The 19,292-nt window shown below is 42.6% G+C and overlaps 1 protein-coding gene across 2 annotated transcripts in view; it reads right to left on the bottom strand.

Moving 5' to 3' along the window:
• Positions 1–18,083, bottom strand: part of CUL4B (cullin 4B) — a 34,312-nt gene extending 16,229 nt beyond the window's left edge. The window contains exons 1-9 of one of the 2 annotated variants that reach the window (XM_060756412.2): positions 17,294–18,083; positions 11,931–12,046; positions 8,819–8,922; positions 8,292–8,361; positions 6,701–6,774; positions 6,187–6,349; positions 6,006–6,095; positions 4,211–4,293; positions 1,762–1,829 (exon numbers count right to left, since the gene is read on the bottom strand). In XM_060756412.2, coding sequence (XP_060612395.2) covers positions 1,762–1,829; positions 4,211–4,293; positions 6,006–6,095; positions 6,187–6,349; positions 6,701–6,774; positions 8,292–8,361; positions 8,819–8,922; positions 11,931–12,046; positions 17,294–17,858 — 1,333 coding nt within the window. In that variant the 5' untranslated portion in view covers positions 17,859–18,083. Of the gene's footprint in view, positions 1–1,761; positions 1,830–4,210; positions 4,294–6,005; positions 6,096–6,186; positions 6,350–6,700; positions 6,775–8,291; positions 8,362–8,818; positions 8,923–11,930; positions 12,047–15,667; positions 15,768–17,293 lie in introns of those variants that run through there. The other variant, XM_060756411.2, reaches the window with a different exon arrangement.
• Positions 18,084–19,292: the final 1,209 nt, after the last annotated feature.

The following is a 19,292-nucleotide window of genomic DNA, read 5'->3' on the forward strand; positions in this document are numbered from 1 at the left end:
ATGCAATATTCCTGCTTCTTGGCAGGGGGTTGGACTGGATGGCCCATGAGGTCTCTTCCAACTCTTTGATTCTATGAATACCTTCAAGTTATGAGGAGGGTCTTTTGTCAATAACCCCACTCGCATAACAAGGGTTATGGGCCCAGTATAGCCCAGTATGGACAGTATTGAGGCTGAAGAAATATGGCAAGGGCATTTCAAGCAAGTGGGCTGCCTTTGGAAAGGTTCCATGCCAGGAATTATGCCACATGGTCATTTAAAATGCACTGAAGGGGTGAGTTCCTAAGTCATAGTATTAGTACAAAAAAGACTTAAGAGTCAAGGAATACCTTCAAGGTTATGAGGAGGGTCTTTTATCAATAACCTCACTCACCCAACAAGGGCTATGGGCCCAGTATAGCCCAGTATGGACCACATTGAGGCTGAAGAAATATGGCAAGGGCATTTCAAGCAAGTGGGCTGCCTTTGGAAAGGTTCCATGCCAGGAATTATGCCACATGGTCATTTAAAATGCACTGAAGGGGTGAGTTCCTAAGTCATAGTATTAGTACAAAAAAGACTTAAGAGTCAAGGAATACCTTCAAGGTTATGAGGAGGGTCTTTTGTCAACAACCCCACTTGCCTAACAAGGGTTATGGGCCCAGTATAGCCCAGTATGGACAGTATTGAGGCTGAAGAAATATGGCAATGGCATTTCAAGCAAGTGGGCGGCCTTTGGAAAGGTTCCATGCCAGGAATTATGCCACATGGTCATTTAAAATGAATTAAATCTGTTCCACTGCCACTAATGGAACAAATCTTAATGAAACATAGAATCATAGAATCAAAGAGTTGGAAGAGACCTCATGGGCCATAATCCAGTCCAACCCCATTCTGCCAAGAAGCAGGAATATTGCATTCAAATCACCCTGACAGATGGCCATCCAGCCTCTGTTTCAAAGCTTCCAAAGAAGGAGCCTCCACCACACTCCGGGGCAGAGCAATCAAGAAGCTTCAGAGATTTGGATTAAGAAATGAAACAGGGCCCCCCCAAATCTTGACAAAATGAAGAGGGTGCTATCTGAATCTCTAAAATGAATTATAAATCAGATTTCAGCCACTCCGCACACCTCTCGTATTTATAGCCCTTCTTTCGATGTATTTTATAATGTTCTTTTCTTTTTTTATTTCAAATTTTGGGGTTTAATTAGGGTTTTTTGTTTAGTAATTCTCATTTTCTCCTTCTATTCTGCTCTTATTTTTGGAACATCTTTTCTCAATAAAAATTATTTATAATATATATATATATATATATAGCCCCTTAGGAGTGGCAGCTATCATTGTCTCCTTGTGAAAATCATTGTGAAAAAGGTACTGTGAGATGAAGCACAAAAGGAAGTACTATACAGTTAAAGACAAGAAAGCAAAGTGCTTGCTCCCTGTAGAATACTGATTTGTCAAACGCTATGCCTTGAAACAGCACTCCTGTTTCAAGGACATGTTGATCAGACACCCTCCGTTCGTATTTGCGGACCTTAGCAACATTCGTTTGCATGCTGAGATTCATCGGATGGCATGAGAGTTGGCTCCTTACCTCCAAGGAGGAGAACGGGACGTGCGGCTCCCCCTCCCGGACAACGTTCAGTGCTATTTCATGAACTGAGTATGCAAAGGGGGTTAAAGAAGAGGCAGCACCTGACCGGGCCATTTCCATCCGGCCCAGGGAACTGAAAGCCCCGAAGAAGCAGTAAACAAAGAGTTCTATAAAGAAAGATAGGTTACCTTTCTGTAGAATGGCTGTTAAATGTTCACCTAGCAGCTGTTTTTCTACAGTAGCAATTAGTGGTTTCCTATAGGAAAAAGCGTTTAGAATTACATTCCTTTTGCTCACCCTCAAACCACCCAAAAACCCAACTGGAACAGCAGGAAGAATGAGGTTTCATACAGTAAATGAGACCGCCTGGTGCATATAAAAGATCCACAGCATTTTAAATGAAAATTCTGGCTTTTTTTTCCTGACTCCTTTGAAAAAGCAGGAATAAAAGTCTAGAGCAGCATTTCTCAACCTGGGGGTCGGGACCCCTGGGCGGGGGTCGTGAGGGGGTGTCAGGGGGGTCATCAAAGTCCATCGGAAAACACAGTATTTTCTGTTGATCAAGGGGGTTCTGTGTGGGAAGTTTATCCCAATTTTGTCATTGGTGGGGTTCAGAATGCTCTTTGATTGTAGGTGAACTATAAATCCCAGAAACTACAATTCCCAAATGGCAAGGTCTATTTTCCCCAAACTCCACCAGTGTTCACATTTGGGAATGTTGAGTATTTGTGCAGAGTTTGGTCCAGATCCATCATTGCTTGAGTCCACAGTGCTCGCTGGATGTAGGTGAACTACAACTCCAAAACCCAAGGTCAGTGCCCACCAAACCCTTCCAGTATTTTCCGTTGGTCATGGGAGTTGTGTGCCAAGTTTGGTTCAATTCCATCATTGGTGGAGTTCAGAATGCTCTTTGATGGTAGGTGAACTATAAATCCTAGCATCTACAACTCCCAAATTACAAAATCAATCCCCCCCAACCCCAACAGTATTCAAATTTAGGCATATTGGGTATTTGTGCCAAATGTGGTCTAGTGAATGAAAATGCATCCTGCTTATCAGATATTTACATTACGATTCATAACAATAGCAAAATTACAGTTATGAAGTAGCAACGGAAATAATTTTATGGTTGGGGGTCACCACAACATGAGGAACTGTATTAAGGGGTCACACCATGAGGAAGGTTGAGAAACACTGCTCTAGAGGTAGGGAAAGAGAATGCAGGTAGGGGCCCAATTTTGTCCCTACCAGGCCGTGGAACCCCCAAATCATGTGCACAGTGGTTGTAAATCCAATTTCACTTTCCATTTACAGGATGTTTTAGGGGAATAGGGTCTGTAATGGGCAATAAATCACAACAAAATTTGAAAAAAAAAGAAAAAAAAGAAAGCCTGGTATGAAAGTGCTCTTTCCTTTTCAATTGTGCGGTTCCCTACTTTGAAAATAGTTGTTCTACTCCAGAAACTTTATTTTTGTGGCTGCCACAAACTCTGTTGAATTGTCGAAGGCTTTCATGGCTGGAATCACTGGGTTGTTGTAGGTTTTTCGGGCTGTATGGCCATGTTCTAGAAGCATTCTCTCCTGATGTTTCACCTGCATCTATGACAAGCATCCTCAGAGGTTGTGAGGTCTCACGACCTCTGAGGATGCTTGCCATAGATGCAGGCGAAATGTCAGGAGAGAATGCTTCTAGAACATGGCCAAACAGCCCAGAAAATCTACAACTCTGTTGAATTGGTTTAGACCAGTCATTTGCAAACTTTGGCCCTCCAGGTGTTTTGGATTTCGATGCCCACAGTTCCTAACAGCCTCAAGCCCCTTCTTTCCCCCCCCCCCCCCTCAGCTGCTTAAGTTAGGGATTGTGGAAGCTGAAGTCCAAAATATCTGGAGGGCCAAAGTTTGCCCAGGCCTGGTTTCGAGTCTATGAGATAATAATTGAAAAACTAGAGCAAATTGTGCTACAGGATGTCCCTCCTGCAAAAGCAAAGTTTTGGCAGTGTAATAAACCCTTTCCCTGTTTTTATGATATAATAATAATAATAATAATAATAATAATAATAATACTTTATTTGTACCCCGCCACCAACTCTCCAGAGGGGACTCGGAGTGGCTTACATGAGGCCAAGCCTGGTAATACATTACAGCAAAATAAATACAAAACAGCAAAAAATAACATCACAATAAAATAAGTATAACATACAAGTAAAATAAAACAGTGCAAAATAGCAAAGTGAAAAATCAAACACAGTCGGCGGGCCAAATGTACGACATAAAATGATAAAACTCTGGATGAGACAACAATGAAAAAAGTATATTTGTAAGGGAGGAGCTCATAGGGGACGGAACAGTGGAGTCGGGCCACTTAGGAAATGACATTTATAACCCAGGAACCAAACTTGTGTTACATAGTGTTAATCCATGCCTTTTAGTAGCCTCCAGGAGGGGCAACTGACCTTTTCAGGGTCTTAAGTACTGCACCCTATTTCTCTTACGTAGATTGGAAGGTAAGGTCTTTTTTGTTTACGTTATTGCTTCTTTCTATGGAATTGGCTGACAATGGCAAACAACAACAACCTGAAACTAGAGAACTACTATAAAGAGACGTAATCACTTAATTAAAAGGGACCGCACACTTACTGAGTGCTTTGATCCAAGTATGTGATAATCCTGTCTGCCTCTTCTTCCAAACGTTTGTTGACATGATGAAGATACTCTGGAACCTGGCACATGAGGTAAGTTGAAGGGGAAAAGTTCACCAAGAGAACACAGTTATTGTCAGAAATATTATAAATTAACCAGGTATTTTTAATTACAAAAATGTGAGTCAAGCACTGAAAGGGTTACATGGATGCAATGACTCAGCAAAAGCTGCAGTTCAATATAAGCACTTGTGCCTGTAGCATAGTAGCCTCAGTCTGTGAGAGGTCTCTGTGAGAGAAGGGCCTCAGTGTGTTTGTAGGCCTCAGTATGAGTAGGCCTCAGTGTTAGTCTGCTTTTGTATGAGAAGGCCTGTGTTTGTTCGCCTCTGTATATGAGAGGCCACAGTTTGAGATAGCCCTCAGTGTGAGAGGGCCTCAGTGAGAGGTTGTAGTCTGAGAGAGCTCTCAGTGTGAGAGGGCTTCAGTGAGAGAAAGGTATCAGTGTGAGGTAGGCCTGGTCTGTGAGAAGCTTCAATGAGAGAAGCCCTAGGTTGAAAGCCATTATGTGTGAAGCTTCAGTGTGAAGGCTGCTGTGTGTAAAAAGGCAAACCTCAGTGTGAGAAAGCTCAGTCTGTGAGAGAAGCCTCTGTGTGAGGTAGGCCTTAGTCTTTGAGAAGGCCGAGTATGATGAAGGCCTGGTGAGAGACGCTTAGGTGAGAGGAAGCACCAGGTTGAAGGCCTCATGTGTGAAGCTCCAGTGTGAAGGCTGCTGTGTGTAAAAGGCTACTGTGTGAAGCTCCTGTGTAAGTTCAGTGTGAGAGGAGGCTCTGTGAGATCAAAGCTCTTTATCTGCATGAGAAAGAAGCCCAGCATGGAAGCAAAGAAGGAAGTATAAAGAACTTTGTTTGTGTTGTTGAAACCCCGTTCTTGTAAAAAGTGCAACCATACTATTTTGCTATAAAGAAAAGCCTCCTATGGAAGAGATAACATTGATTTGTGTGTTTTTGTTCTTTTTATCACATTGGGCTGCTGGTGCTGGGTCACACCGCTGTTAAGTTACTCTGCTGTGCATTTATGAGGAGGGTCTTTTGTTAATAAGCCCACTCACCCAACAGTTATATGCCAAGTCTAACTGGCTTCCACCCTTGCACTGAGAGGGCGAGTTCCTAAGTCATACTATTAGTACTAAAAGTACTGGAGCCCCCAGTGGTGCAGTGGGTTAAACCCCTGTGCCAGCAGGACTGAAGACTGACAGGTCGCAGGTTCGAATCCGGGGAGAGTGCGGATGAGCCCTCTCTATCAGCTCCAGCTCCTCATGCGGGGACGTGAGAGAAGCCTCCCACAAGGATGATAAAACATTAAAAACATCCTGGCATCCCCTGTGCAACGTCCTTGCAGACGGCCAATTCTCTCACACCAGAAGCGACTTGCAGTTTCTCAAGTCGCTCCTGACATGAAAAAAAAAGTACTAAAAGTACTAAGAGTCAAGGAATACCTTCAAGGTTATTTGTGGACTTAATTTTTGTGGACTGCAAGCCCAACTTGCATCTGAAGAAGTCGCCTGCTTTTCCAAACAAAGTATGATAGTTTTTAAGGTAAGGTACTTAAGAGAGACACTCTTGTTTCTGCTGCAACGGTTCCACTAAGGCGATAACCAGTCAGGCACTCATTCCCTGGAAATTAATGCTGCTGCATACAGCTGCCCTCAGCAGCACAGAATGAACCATGTTTTGCCCCCAGAGTTAGAGGTACAATGCTCACTGCACCTACTGAGCCCTGAGGTCACGACATACCTCTCTTTCCTGCATAAGCCTCTGTCCTTCTGCTGCATAGAGTCGGTTAGTTTCTTCCAAGAATCTGTGCTCAAAAGAATCCTGATAGATCTAGGGAAGAAAGAAATGAAAAGTTTCTCTGAGGGTGCTCTCACTGCTTAGCCCTGACATCCTATAGATGTTCACCACAACTCTTCCTCACCTGCAAGTCAGAAAGCATGCTTAGAAGGCTGCGGAGGAGGCTCCTGTCGATCGCTTCTCCATTTCTCTCCCTCTCAATCAAGAGAAGAATGCCATCGATGGTCTTGTTCTGAACTTTCTGGTCACTAATTATATGAGTCCTGAACAATTCAAGTCCCATATCCCTGGAAAACAACAACAACAGAAGCTGCCAAAATGAAGCAGAAGACTAGCATAGGACCAGTTTATGTTCTTACAAATTGTCCAATTTTACAGATTCTTAGTGACCCTAGGCTTATTGTTTTAGCTAAATTGTAGCTTTTAATAGTGACCCTCCCAAAAAGCCAGGATTTTAAGTTAAAAGGGTTGTATGTGTGTTTGTGTGTGTATATATACAGACAATAAAGTTGATATATTTCACAGTCATCTCTACTCACAGTACAACGCACAATCGATCAATATGAAAGGGGGAGAGGGGGGACTGCTAATCTTTTTCTCTTGACAGTTAGAAATCAATACTATACTTTTATCCTCACCAAATTGATGGCAGCATTGAATTTTGAAGAACGTAGGTTCGATCCAGGAACAAAAAGATACTTCTAATCATGATCTGTAATGGTAAGAATAAGCCATCAAGATTTTGACAGATTTTCAGCACTAAGTCTGCAATATGCACCCAGCTTGAGATCACTGTTGAGACCCAAACATAGGCGCTTGAGAGTATAATTCTTGTGGCACAACACTGATTTGGAAGGAATTATTATTAACGGTTGTGGGGCTTGCTTTCTAATATGTTTACTAACAGTAGCTACAAAGTCAGGCATATGACAGGACATTCAGACTGACTTGCCAACCCCCACCTCCCAATTTGAACGGATGTAATTATCTTTCAAATCCATTTCTCTTGTGGAACAAATACAAAATAAGCTACTGTTTCAAGAATGGGTTTTTAGTTGTTGACATGCACTCCAGAGGAAACCACGGCTGTATTGAAATATATTGCATAGCTTTACGGATTCTATTTTTCCTGCTAGAAGATTTGCTATGCTGAATGGAAATAATGCCCTTCAATAGTCACAGATGAATACAAGTTGTCAGCAGATTGAAAAACTAGGTTGATAAAAAAGGTTCTGAGCACAAATTACTAGTATCTTTCCCAAGGTTGCAATAAACCAGTGGTTCCCAACCTTTTTTTTTTAACCAGGGACCACTTGAACAGGTATCAATTGACCAGGGGCCACTTGGGCCGAGGCCACTTGACCAGGAGCCACTTTGACTAGGGACCACTTGAATAGGTATCAATTGACCAGGGACCACTTGGACCAGGGACCACTTGGACCAAGGCCACTTGACCAGAAACCACTTTGACCAGGGATCACTTGAACAGGTATCAATTGACCAGGGACCACTTGGGCTGAGGCCACTTGACCAGGTACCACTTGACCAGGGATCACTTGAACAAGTATCAACTGACCAGGGACCACTTGGGCTGAGGCCACTTGACCAGGAGCCACTTGAACAGGTATCAATTGACCAGGGACCGCTTGGGCCGAGGCCACTTGACCAGGAACCACTTTGATCAGCGACCACTCTCCCAACATTAGTACCAAAATGTTTACAAACCAGTTTTTGGTCAACTTTAAATTCGGTTTGGTTATTTGGGGTGCTGATTCAGAAAACTGTATTGGATAAACCACATTAGCTCCAGTTTTCTGATACAGAACATATGCCACCCAGTAGTCACCATCCGCTCACTCACAGAAAACTAGAGCTGATGTGGTAGTAGTAATCTTTCGTGGGTAGTCAACCACTGCTATAAATCAAACATCATGCTCCATATATATATCCATATGGACCTCTCTCTCTCTCTCTCTATATATATATATATATAAAAAATTATAGGTCCATTAGGTATAGAGGTTTATATTGTACTTTCGTATGCAAAGCCAGTGGGAAACAGGACTTCATTCTCCTGCTTCTGCACTTTGAAGAGTTACAAAACAGCCCCAGAGGTTTCTCTATATTTCAGAACTTCCAGTAGGGACTGGGAGTCACCACTTATGGTAGAAGCAAACGGCCCTGGTTCCAAATGTATAGAAATAGTATAGGAAGGGAAGGAAGCCTTACCATTTGTCTGCAATGATCTTGCCAGCATTTGTCTATTTTCTTGAGAAATAGAACGCTGTCCAATGAATCCATGAGGAAGCAGTTAAGGCTTTAACAAATCAATTGAAACAACAGCAACAGAGAACAGCTGGCCCTAACCGGTCAACTAAGAAGAGTTACTAGGTTAATCAAGGAGGGGCTTTCTTCTAGGATTTGCAGGTTTCTCTCTTCCTGAAAGCTTAATCTCCCCAGTTTTCCTTGCGCGACTCCAGCTCAAGCATCTGTGACATATCGTGGTGGATGGCATTTCATAATCAGATTAACCAACTTTCTCTTTTACTGTAACCAAGCAAGTGCTCCTTTCATAAAAAGCAGAGAATCATTAAGCCTTATGCAATCCCAGGCATCGTAAAGACTTGGCACAAACATCATGAAAACCCACAAATAACAACACCACGAAACTCTTGTCCACGAGATTACCATAACTGCCTACAGGCATCTAAACCACAGGCTGGCTTGCCAAATTCATTTGAATTACAAAAGGATATTCTCTGAACTGATGAATCTGTGCTTTGATATGATCTTCGCAAATCTGCCTTAACTGCTTGTACAAATTTGCAGAAATCTTGTAGGAGCAGAGATTTTCCACAGCCTAAAACAGAGAGTAGGAAACATTCAAGGAAAAAAAAGCTACTTCTATAATGTACTGGATTCTTGACTTAATACAAAATGTATTTAAAATTTGGTAGGAATGCAATGACGAACAGCACGATTTCCACCTTTTTTAGCATATGAATTGCTAACGGCATGTAATTATATGGCAGTGTAGAAGGGGTGCAATTTCACCTCAAGAATCTACTAAAAAAGACTGAAGCAACGAGAGGTGCAAAATGCCTACAGCAGGCAGGATAAATAGTATACTAAGGCCCCTTCTACACTGCCATATAATCCAGATCATTAAAGCAGATAATCCATATTATCTGCTTTGAACTGGATTATATGAGTCTACATTGCCATATAATCCAGTTCAAAGCAGATAATCTGGATTTCATTTGGCAGTGTAGAAGGGGGCTAAGAAACTTCCTTCTGATTCAAATGAAGACATGTAAAAATCATCTGGAGGCGTGTGGGAGAAATTTAGATAATGGTGCCTAAGAACGCTTATTTGGAATTAGATCTATTTACCAGGCAGCTGCTTGTAAACAAAACTGTTTTATTTAGTATTTGTTTCTCTAGCAGTTTAGCTATTTTTAATACCCAAGATGCTAAAAATAGATCCAACCAGAATAGTGTCAACAGAAAATGCTGCTGCGGGGCTTTCATAATATCCAGCCCGAGCCCAGGGCTTTCTTTGAAAACGTATTAGTAACAAGGGTTCCCTAAGGTCCTTGACCTTAAAAGGGTGAAAGGATGGTAAATCCCTAGACTGAGGGACAAATGCAGCTGAACTTTGGATAAACAGAGCATCAACCGAATGCTCCAATAATTAATCCACTTTATTGATGGTATGTGAGCAAATATCTACAACTGAAAAGGGTTTAAATTGAGTGGAAACGTGGATAAAGATCATAACAACATTTGGTTTGGATCATCATTCCCACATGCCCATATATGCTCGAGCAAAAGCTGACCCGAATATAAGCCGAGGCACCTAATTTTACCACCAAAAACTGGGAAAACATATTGACTCGAATATAAGCCAAGGGTGGGAAATGCAACAGCTATGAGTAAATTTCAAAATAAAAAATAGATCCCAATAAAATTACATTTATTGAGGCCTCAGAAGGTTCAATGTTTTTGTATATTTACATAAAACTGTAATTTAATGTAAGACTGTCCAACTCTGATTAAACCATTATTTTAACCGTCTTCAATGTAAACATGCTTATGGAGACTTTCAATAATAATAGAGTAAAAAAATAAATGTCATAATAATAATAAATAGCGAAAAATAATAAATGTAATAGTAACAACAATAAAGAATAAAATATTAAATGTAATAATAGAGTAAAATAATAAATGCAATAGTAAAAATAATAAATAGGGTAAAATACCAAATGTAATAATAATAGAGTAAAATAATAAATGTAATAATGATATAGAGTAAAATAATACATGTAATGAAATAATAATAATGGAGTAAAATGATAAATAACTTTGACTCAACTATAAGCCGAGGAGGACTTTTTCAACCTTAAAAAGGGCTGAAAAACTCGGCTTATACTCAAAATTATACAGTAGTTCCCATCTCTCCTCTACAATTATGTGTTGTTTTATTGATAATGTTGTGTATCTTATTGTCTATGTGTTTTTAATTGCTTGTACTGCTGTTATTATTGCTTATATTGTTGTGTTTGCTCATGTAAGCCGCACCGAGACCCTTGGGGAGATGCGGGGTACAAATAAAGTATTATTATTATTATTATTATGTTATTACATGGCCATTAGACACTTGCTTTGATAGGAAAAGTGGAAAAAGGATTATCTAGAACCGTGGTTCTCAACCTATGGCTCCCCAGGTGTTTTGGCCTACAACTCCCAGAATTCCCAGTGAGTTTACTAACTGTTAGGATTTCTGGGAGTTGAAGGCCAAAACATCTGGGGACCCACAGGTTGAGAACCACTGATCTAGCAGGTAATAGTAAAAAAATCTCAATAATAAGAGGGATTTTTTTGTATTATAGCTATGTTGATCACTATTCTTTTTCAATCTCTATATGTTGTATCCTGGGAAATAATGACTTTCTGTACAGTCATATTTTTTAAAAATTTAGATTTTCATTGTCTTACATATACAATGAAATGGCTTAGAAACAAATATTTAAATAGTTATTTCAGAGACTCATTCTCACTGAAGCAGAGGTGTTACAGAAGACACTAAATCTAGGCCATAAATTTCTTTACCATTTACTGCTTGGTGGAAAATCCTATTCTTTAACATACTGAAGAAGTTCTGTACAGTGTGCGTATATTAAACTGCATTTGACATTTACAAGCAAGATCTGGAATTTAAAACTCATCTGTCTTAAGAGGAAAATGTCAAGTAATTCTAAAAAAGCATATGTAATCAGATTATAAAGTATTAACCAGAGGATTAATGGGAATGTGAAATATTGTGATTCCAGAGAAATCTTATTGAAGATTTATTTGTAAATCATAATGTTTCACAGATGAATTAAGCTTCGACCAAGATGCCTTCAACTACAAAGTCTAAAGGAAATATATATATGTATATTCCAGATAATGTAGTCAGGTTACATAATTCTGAAAGATAAATGTGATAAAGGTTAATGTAGACTGAAGAAGAACTGGTCCAAAGCTTCAAGCAAGTATTCCAACAGAATTTGCACATGTAAAAAGGGCTCAGAGTAAAACCAAGAAGAGAAAAGAGCAGTGCTTTTAAAAATACATTAAACTGATATAATAATAATACGAACACTTTATATGATGTCCCTCTAAGCAAAGGAATAACTGTCACAGGAAGACAAGAAATCAAAATCATTATAAATGTGAACACAGTAACCATTTGTCCAATTTGTGGCTACTGAATGGTAACAGAACCACAAACACTTCCCACATGATTTAAGAGTACGACATCACTGAGATTTTGGAAAATAAAGAAAAAACTTAGGCTTGAAGATGACAAGTTTTAATGCATACCTGATAGAGCTCTTCTAGATTATACTTTATTGAAGTACTGTTCTGAATAGCTTCTACCGCTTCTTTTAGTTTTTGCCAGGTCTCATCTGTGTAATTCTCAGGCAGTTTAGGTTTATCTGGAAGATAACAAAAGATCAGCGTCTCACACAAACTCATCATATGTTCCACTTCAAAGCAGATAATGTGGGATTTTATTCAGCTGTGTGGAAGGGGCGAGATAAACACATGACACATCCGGGGACGGAGACATTGCATTTGTTGGAAATGACAACCTTCTCTAGTAATGTTTATCTATGATCCTGTTGCTTACTGTTTCCTGTATGTATGTTGTGGTATGCAGTTTCCTTTGCTCTATGATTCCTGAGAGGTTGTAGTGGGGGGGGGGGGGGGGAAGGAGTGCAGACTACATGCTCTCTAAATATGTGACCTATTGGTAACTGTTTAGTTATAAGAGAGAGATGCCCTGGCTGGATGACACAGAGAATGATCTCAAACATATCTAAATCTGGACTGATCAGTTTTGTACCTGTGTATGCTAAACACAAGGAGGTTGTGAGTAAACCAAATATGTTATTTTTATTCGAGTCTACTTCATTTTTGTCCCTTGAGTGCATGATATAAAACAAGTTGTTTTATTGGGGGGGGGGGGGGGGGGAAGTGTGCGCACACACACACATATACACGGATAATGAAAAACACTTCTAAAACTGCTGTTTTTATGAACAGGCAAAATCTATTTTCCTAACAGATCAGAGGTAACAGGTTATTCAGTCTAACAACTGAAACCATTGCCTTGCATAATTGTACCTGGTTGTATACCAGACAAGGACGGGTTGTAAGGAACATACTACCCCACCTTTTAAAGCAGCTCCATTGGTTGCCAATCTGCTTCTGGGCCCAATTCAAAGTGCAGGTCATTATCTATAAATCCCTATACAGTTTGGGTCCTGCCTATTTACGTGACCACATCTCTCCTTATGAACCTGTTTGGACCCTAAGATCAGGCAGGGAGGCCTTCCTCTTGGTCCTACCTCCTGCACATGCGAGGTTGGTGGGGACGAGGGTAGTGGCCCCCTGACTTTGAACTCCCTCTCCAGGGAAATTAGACAAGCACCCACTCTTACAACATTTAGGAAGGAGTTGAAAACCTGGCTATTCAAGCAGGCTTTTAATAATGGCTAAAAATTGTTCATCTATTTATACTCACATTATTCTATCATTTTGTTTTTGTTAATTGATATACACTTATTTTTGTATTTTTATTGTATTGTTTGTTGTGTTGTAAGCCACTCTGAGACAGGGTATAAATAAAGCTTATTATTATTATTATTATTATTATTATTATTATTATTGTAAAAGGCTTTCATGGCTGGAATCACTGGGTTACTGTGAGTTTCCCGGGCTGTATGGCTATGTTCCAGAAGCATTCTCTCCTGCTGTTTCACCCACGTATACGGCAGGCATCCTCAAAGGTTGTGAAGTCTGTTGGAAACTAGGCAAGGGAGGTTTATATAAAACTCTTGTCTGTTGGAGGCAAGTGTGAATGTTGTAATTGGCCACCTTGATTATCATTGAATGGCCATGGAGTTTCAAGGCTTGGCAGCCTCCTGCCTGGGGGACTCCTTTGTTTAGAGGTGTTAGCTGGCCCTTATTGATTCTGGTGTGGAATTCTTCTGTTTTATGAGTTCTTTATTTACTGTCCTGATTTTAGAGTTTTTGTAATACTCCCACCCTAGATATGCCACAGATATATAAACCCTCCAGGCACTGCCAGGCTATCAAATGCTAATCAAGGTGGTCAGTTGAAACAGTCACACCTAGCTCCAGCAGACAAGAGTCCTTTGTCCCACCCTGGTCTTTCAACAGATATATAAACCCATTTTCCTAGTTCCAACAGACCTCACTACCTCTGAGGATGCTTGCCATAGATGCAGGTGAAACACCTGAGAGAATGCCTCTAGAACACGGCCATATAGCCCGAAAAAACCTACAACAACCCTACTTGTCTAGTTTCCAACAGACCTCACAACCTCTGAGGATACCTGCCATAGATGTGGGTGAAATGTCAGGAGAGAATGCTTCTGGAACATGGCCAGACAGCCCAGAAAACTCACAGCAACCTTATTATTCTTATTATTATGAGAAGAATATACTCTAGAGCAGGGTTCCTCAAACATACTGAACAGAGGGCCAGGTCACAGTCCCTCAAACTGTTGGAGGGCCGGATTATAATTGGAAAAAGCATGATCGAATTGCTATGCACACTGCACATATCTTATTTGTAGTGCTAAAAACATTTAAGAACTATACAATAATTAAAATGAAGAACAATTTTAAGAAATATAAACTTATTAGTATTTCAAAGGGAAGTGTGGGTCTGCTTTTGCTGATGAAATAGGATTGTTGTTGTGTGCTTTCAAGTCATTTCAGACTTAAGTTGACCCTGAGTGAGGGCCAGGTAAATGACCTTGGAGGGCCACATCCGGCCCCCGGGCCTTAGTTTGAGGACTCCTGCATTAAAAGAATAGCCAGAATTACATCGTTGTCCTACACACAGTCCATTCAAGTCCATTAAAACATAGCTCTACCATCATGTCAGTCTAGTTCGCAGAGGTCTGATCCCATAGCCAAGATTTCACCTTTTTCTGGAAGGAGGGAAGGAGCGTGTCTGATTTCACTTGGGAGGGAATTCCATAGCTGAGGGCCCACCACAGAGAAGGCCCTGTCTCTTGTCTTGCAATGGTGGGGGGACAATGAGCAGGGCCTCCCCAGATGACCTTAAGGTCCTAGGTGGCTCATAGCGGGAGATATATTGGGCCAGGACGATTAAGGGCTTTATAGGCCAGCGCCAGCACTTTGAATTGTGCTCGGAAGCTAATAAGCAGGCAGTGGAGCTGGCGTAGCAAGGGCGTTGTGTGCTCTCGATATCCTCCTCCTGTGAGCAATCTGGCTCCCGGGCCTTAGTTTGAGGACCCCTGTTCTAGAGCAGTGGTTCTCAACCTATGGGTCCCCAGGTGTTTTGGCCTACAACTCCCAGAAATCCCTGCTAGATTACCAGCTGTTAGGATTTCTGGGAGTTGAAGGCCAAAACCTCTGAGGGTTGAGAAACACTTCTCTAAAGCGTGTTTGGCTCGTCTCTGAAAGGTGATGCTTTTCTCAAAAGTTACGACCTCCAAAAGGTGTTATTTTTTCCTGAATGCCTTTTCCCAGAAGTGTTATGTTTTCTGCTGGGCCCCCCCCGCTTTTGGAATTCGTTGCCTAAAGAGATCAGGCAAGCCCCCACCCTAGCTGGTTTTAAGAAAGACCTAAAAGCCTGGCTCTTCCATTGTGCTTTTGGAGAATGACCATTCAACCCATCTGGTTGTCTTAGTCTACAGATACCCTCAGAACCAAGCATCCCCCCCGCCCCACCAAATGTCTAAATCCCATGGTTCCTCCCTGTTGGGCTCCTTTCCTACAAATGCACTTTCATCCCTATCTCACCCAGGGTTTTAACTTTTTAAACATTTTACCTCACATATTTGGCCCGCCCTCTGTGTCTAGTTTTAATATGCTGTTCTATATTGTTGATTTTGTTATTTTATATATTGTCATGATGTATTTTGTTACTGTGTGTTTATTATGTTGCATTCTTTTGGGCTTGGCCTCATGTTAGCCGCACCGAGTCCCCTTTGGGGAGATGGTAGGGGGTTATAAATAAAGTGTATTATTATTATTATTATTATTATTATTATTACCTTTAAAATTCTTGATGACTAACTTCTTGGCCGAGCCCGGTTTACTATTGGCAAAGCTGGAGACGCTGGACGAGGCGGCTTTGGTCAGGCCGTTCGCGTGGTGCCCAGTCTCCGGGCCTTAGTTTGAGGACCCCTGTTCTAGAGCAGTGGTTCTCAACCTATGGCTCCCCAGGTGTTTTGTCCTACAACTCCCAGAATTCCCAGTGAGTTTACTAACTGTTAGGATTTCTGGGAGTTGAAGGCCAAAACATCTGGGGACCCACAGGTTGAGAACCACTGATCTAGAAGGTAACAGTATAAAAATCTCAATAATGTTTTTGTTTTTTTTTGTATTATAGCTATGTTGATCACTATTCTTTTTCAATCTCTATATGCTGTATCCTGGAAAATAATGACTTTCTGTACGGTCATAATTTTTCAAAAAAATTAGATTTTCATTGTATTACATACACCAGTGTTTCTCAACCTGTGTGGCAAATTAGGTTCAAATCAATTGCCGGTGGAGTTCAGAATGCTCTTTGATTATAGGTGAACTATAAATCCCAGCAACTACAACTCCCAAATTACAAAATCAATCCCCCCCCCAACCCCATTAGCATTCACATTTGGGCATATTGGGTATTTGTGCCCAATTTAGTCCAGTGAAAATATATCCTGCATATCGGATATTTACATTACGATTTATAACAGTACTAAAATGACAGGTATCAAGTAGCAACGAAAACAATATGGTTGGGGGTCACCACACCACCAACCCCAGAGATCCCTCCGTTCTGAGGACCAAGATCTATTGGAAGTCCCCAGTGTCAAGACCTTGCATCTAACGGCAACCAGACGCAGAGCCTTCACAGCAGTGGCACCATCAGTCTGGAATGCTCTGCCACCTGAAGTTCATGCCCTGCAGGACTTACCAGCTTTCCGCAGGGCGTGTAAGACATACCTGTTTCGACAGGCTTTTAATGTTTGATACTGTTGTTTTTAAATTGTTTTAAATAGCTTTTAAACTTTGTTAGATTTAGCCGCTCCGAGCCCCAGAAGAGTGGCGGCATATAAGTTTAAATAATAAATAAATAAATAAAACATAGGGAACGGCATTAAGGGGTCACGGCATTAGCAAGGTTGAGAACCACTGGCTTAGAAACAAATATTTGAGAAACACTTCTCTAAAGCGTGTTTGGCTCTTCTCTGAAAGGTGACACTTTCCTCAAAAGTTACGATTTCCAAAATGTGTTTTTCTTTTCCTTTCTGAATGCCGTTTTCCAGAAGCGTTACCTTTAAAATTCTTGATGACTAACTTCTTGGCCGAGACTGGTTTACTATTGGCAAAGCTGGAGACGCTGGACGAGGCGGCTTTGGTCAGGCCGTTCGCGTGGTGCCCAGTCCCCGGGCCTTCGTTTGAGGACCCCTGTTCTAGAGCAGTGGTTCTCAGCCTGTGGGTTCCCAGGTGTTTTGGTCTACAACTCCCAGAATTCCCAGCCAGTTTACTAGCTGCTAGGATTTCTGGTAGTTGAAGGCCAAGACATCTGAGGGTTGAGAAGAGTGTGTTTGGCTCTTCTCTGAAAGGTGAAAGTTACGATTTCCAAAAGGTGTTTTTCCCCCCTGAATGTCGTTTTCCAGAAGCGTTACCTTTAAAATTCTTGATGACTAACTTCTTGGCCGAGCCCGGTTTACTATTGGCAAAGCTGGAGACGCTGGACGAGGCGGCTTTGGTCAGGCCGTTCGCGTGGTGTCCCGCGGCCACGGAAGAAAGGAGGAGGCTTTTGCTTTTGAGCTGTTGTTGTTGCTGCTGCTGCTGTTGGGAAGCAGACGAGGAAGACGAAGCCGGCGACGAAGTGGAGGAAGACTCCTCGGCCATCTTGACATCGAGTCCAATAAAATCCAAGGAGTCCTCAAAGCGGAGCTTCTTCTGCAAGTGGTGGTTGGAGGAAGACGAGGAGGAGGAGGAAGAGCAGGAGGTGGTAGCAATGGCTGAGGAAGAAGAGGAGGAGGAATGGTTCCTGGGGAGGAGAGAAGAGCAGGAGGAAGAAGAGGAGGAAGAGAGGGGCTCCGTCTCGTCCTTCTCGCTGTTGTTTAGCTTTCTCTTCTTGGAGGAAGAGGAGGAGGAAGACGACGAGGAAGAGGAGCTACTGCTGCTGCTACCATCAGTGGCAGGCCTGACCTCCTGAGCGGAAGAGAAACCTGTGGGAAACATGAACACCCCCGAGATGAGCCGCAGGCGGGCCAGAAGGACGGTCGGGCACCCGCTCTTCCTTCCTCCCTTCCTGCCTTCCTTCTCCCCGTGTCTCCGTCTCCCCTGCGAGGCCTGTCCGCCTCCCCAAGCAGGAGGCCAGCCCAGAGCCTTGTTATGGTCAGCACCACAGCCCGCTCAGGCAGGGCAGCCCCAAAAATGGCGGCGCTTCCGCCCGCGCGGCACGCCGGGAAGCCGACCCCGCCGGAAGTTGAGGAGGCGAGCAAGGAGGCGGAAGTGGCTCTCCTGCGCCCAGGCGGGGTCACGTGACGGCGCCTCCAGGCCTCCTCCACGGGGATGGCTCTGGCTCCCTTCCTTCCTTCCTCCCTTCCTTTTTGCAAGGCCAACACAGGGATGCTTCTACTCTTTCCATTCGTCCTTCTTTCTTTTTCCCTAGTTTCCTTCCCTTCTTTCCCTCTTTCCTTCTTCCCTTCTTCCTTCCTTTCTTCCTCCCTTCTTTCCTTCCCTTCTTTCCCTCTTTCCTTCTTCCCTTCTTCCTTCCTTCCTTCCTCCCTTCTTTCCTTCCTTCCCTCCCCCCTCCCTCCCTCCTTCCCTCCCTCCCTCCCTCCTTTCCTTCCTCCTTCCTTCCTTCCTTCCTTCCTTCCTTCCTTCCTTTCACAGGGATGCCTTGACTCTTTCCTTTCGTCCTTCTTTCTTCCTCCCTTCTTTCCTTCTTCCCTTCTTCCTCCCTTCTTCCCTTCCTTCCCTTCTTTTCTTTCCCTTCTTTCCTTTCACAGGGATGCTTTGACTCTTTCCTTCCGTCCTTCTTTCTTCCTTTCTTCCTCCCTTCTTTCTTTCCCTCTTTCCTTTCCTTCCTTTCTTTCACAGGGATGCTTTGACTCTTTCCTTCCGTCCTTCCTTCTTCCTTTCTTCCTCCCTTCTTTCCTTCCTTCCCTTCTTTCCTTTCCTTCTTTCCTTCCTTCCTTTCACAGGGATGCTTTGACTCTTTCCTTCCATCCTTCTTTCTTCCTTTCTTCCTCCCTTCCTTTGTCCTTCCATTCACAGGGATGCTTTGACTCCTTCCTTTCTTCCTCCCTTCTTTTCCTTCTTTCCTTCTTCCTTCCTTCCTCCTTCTTTCCTTTCTTCCTTCCACCCCCCCCCTTTCTCCCTACCTCCTGCCTTTCCTTCTTTCTTTCCTTCCTTCCTCCCTCCCTGCTTCCCCCTTCCTTCCTTCCCGCCCATCCTGTTTCCTTCCTTCCTTCCTTCCCACCCTCCTTCCCGCCCTCCTCCCTTCCCTCCCACCCTGCTTACCTCCTTCCTTCTCTTCCTCCTACCCTGCTTACCTCCTTTCTTTTCCTTCCTTTCCTCCCCACCCTGCTTATCTCTTTCCTTCCTGCCCTCCTCCCTTCCCTCCCACCCTCCTTCCCTCCCTCCTTCCCTCCCTCTTTCCCTCCCTGC

This window comes from Anolis sagrei, chromosome 10, assembly GCF_037176765.1.
Source record: "Anolis sagrei isolate rAnoSag1 chromosome 10, rAnoSag1.mat, whole genome shotgun sequence".
Lineage (NCBI taxonomy): Eukaryota > Metazoa > Chordata > Lepidosauria > Squamata > Dactyloidae > Anolis > Anolis sagrei.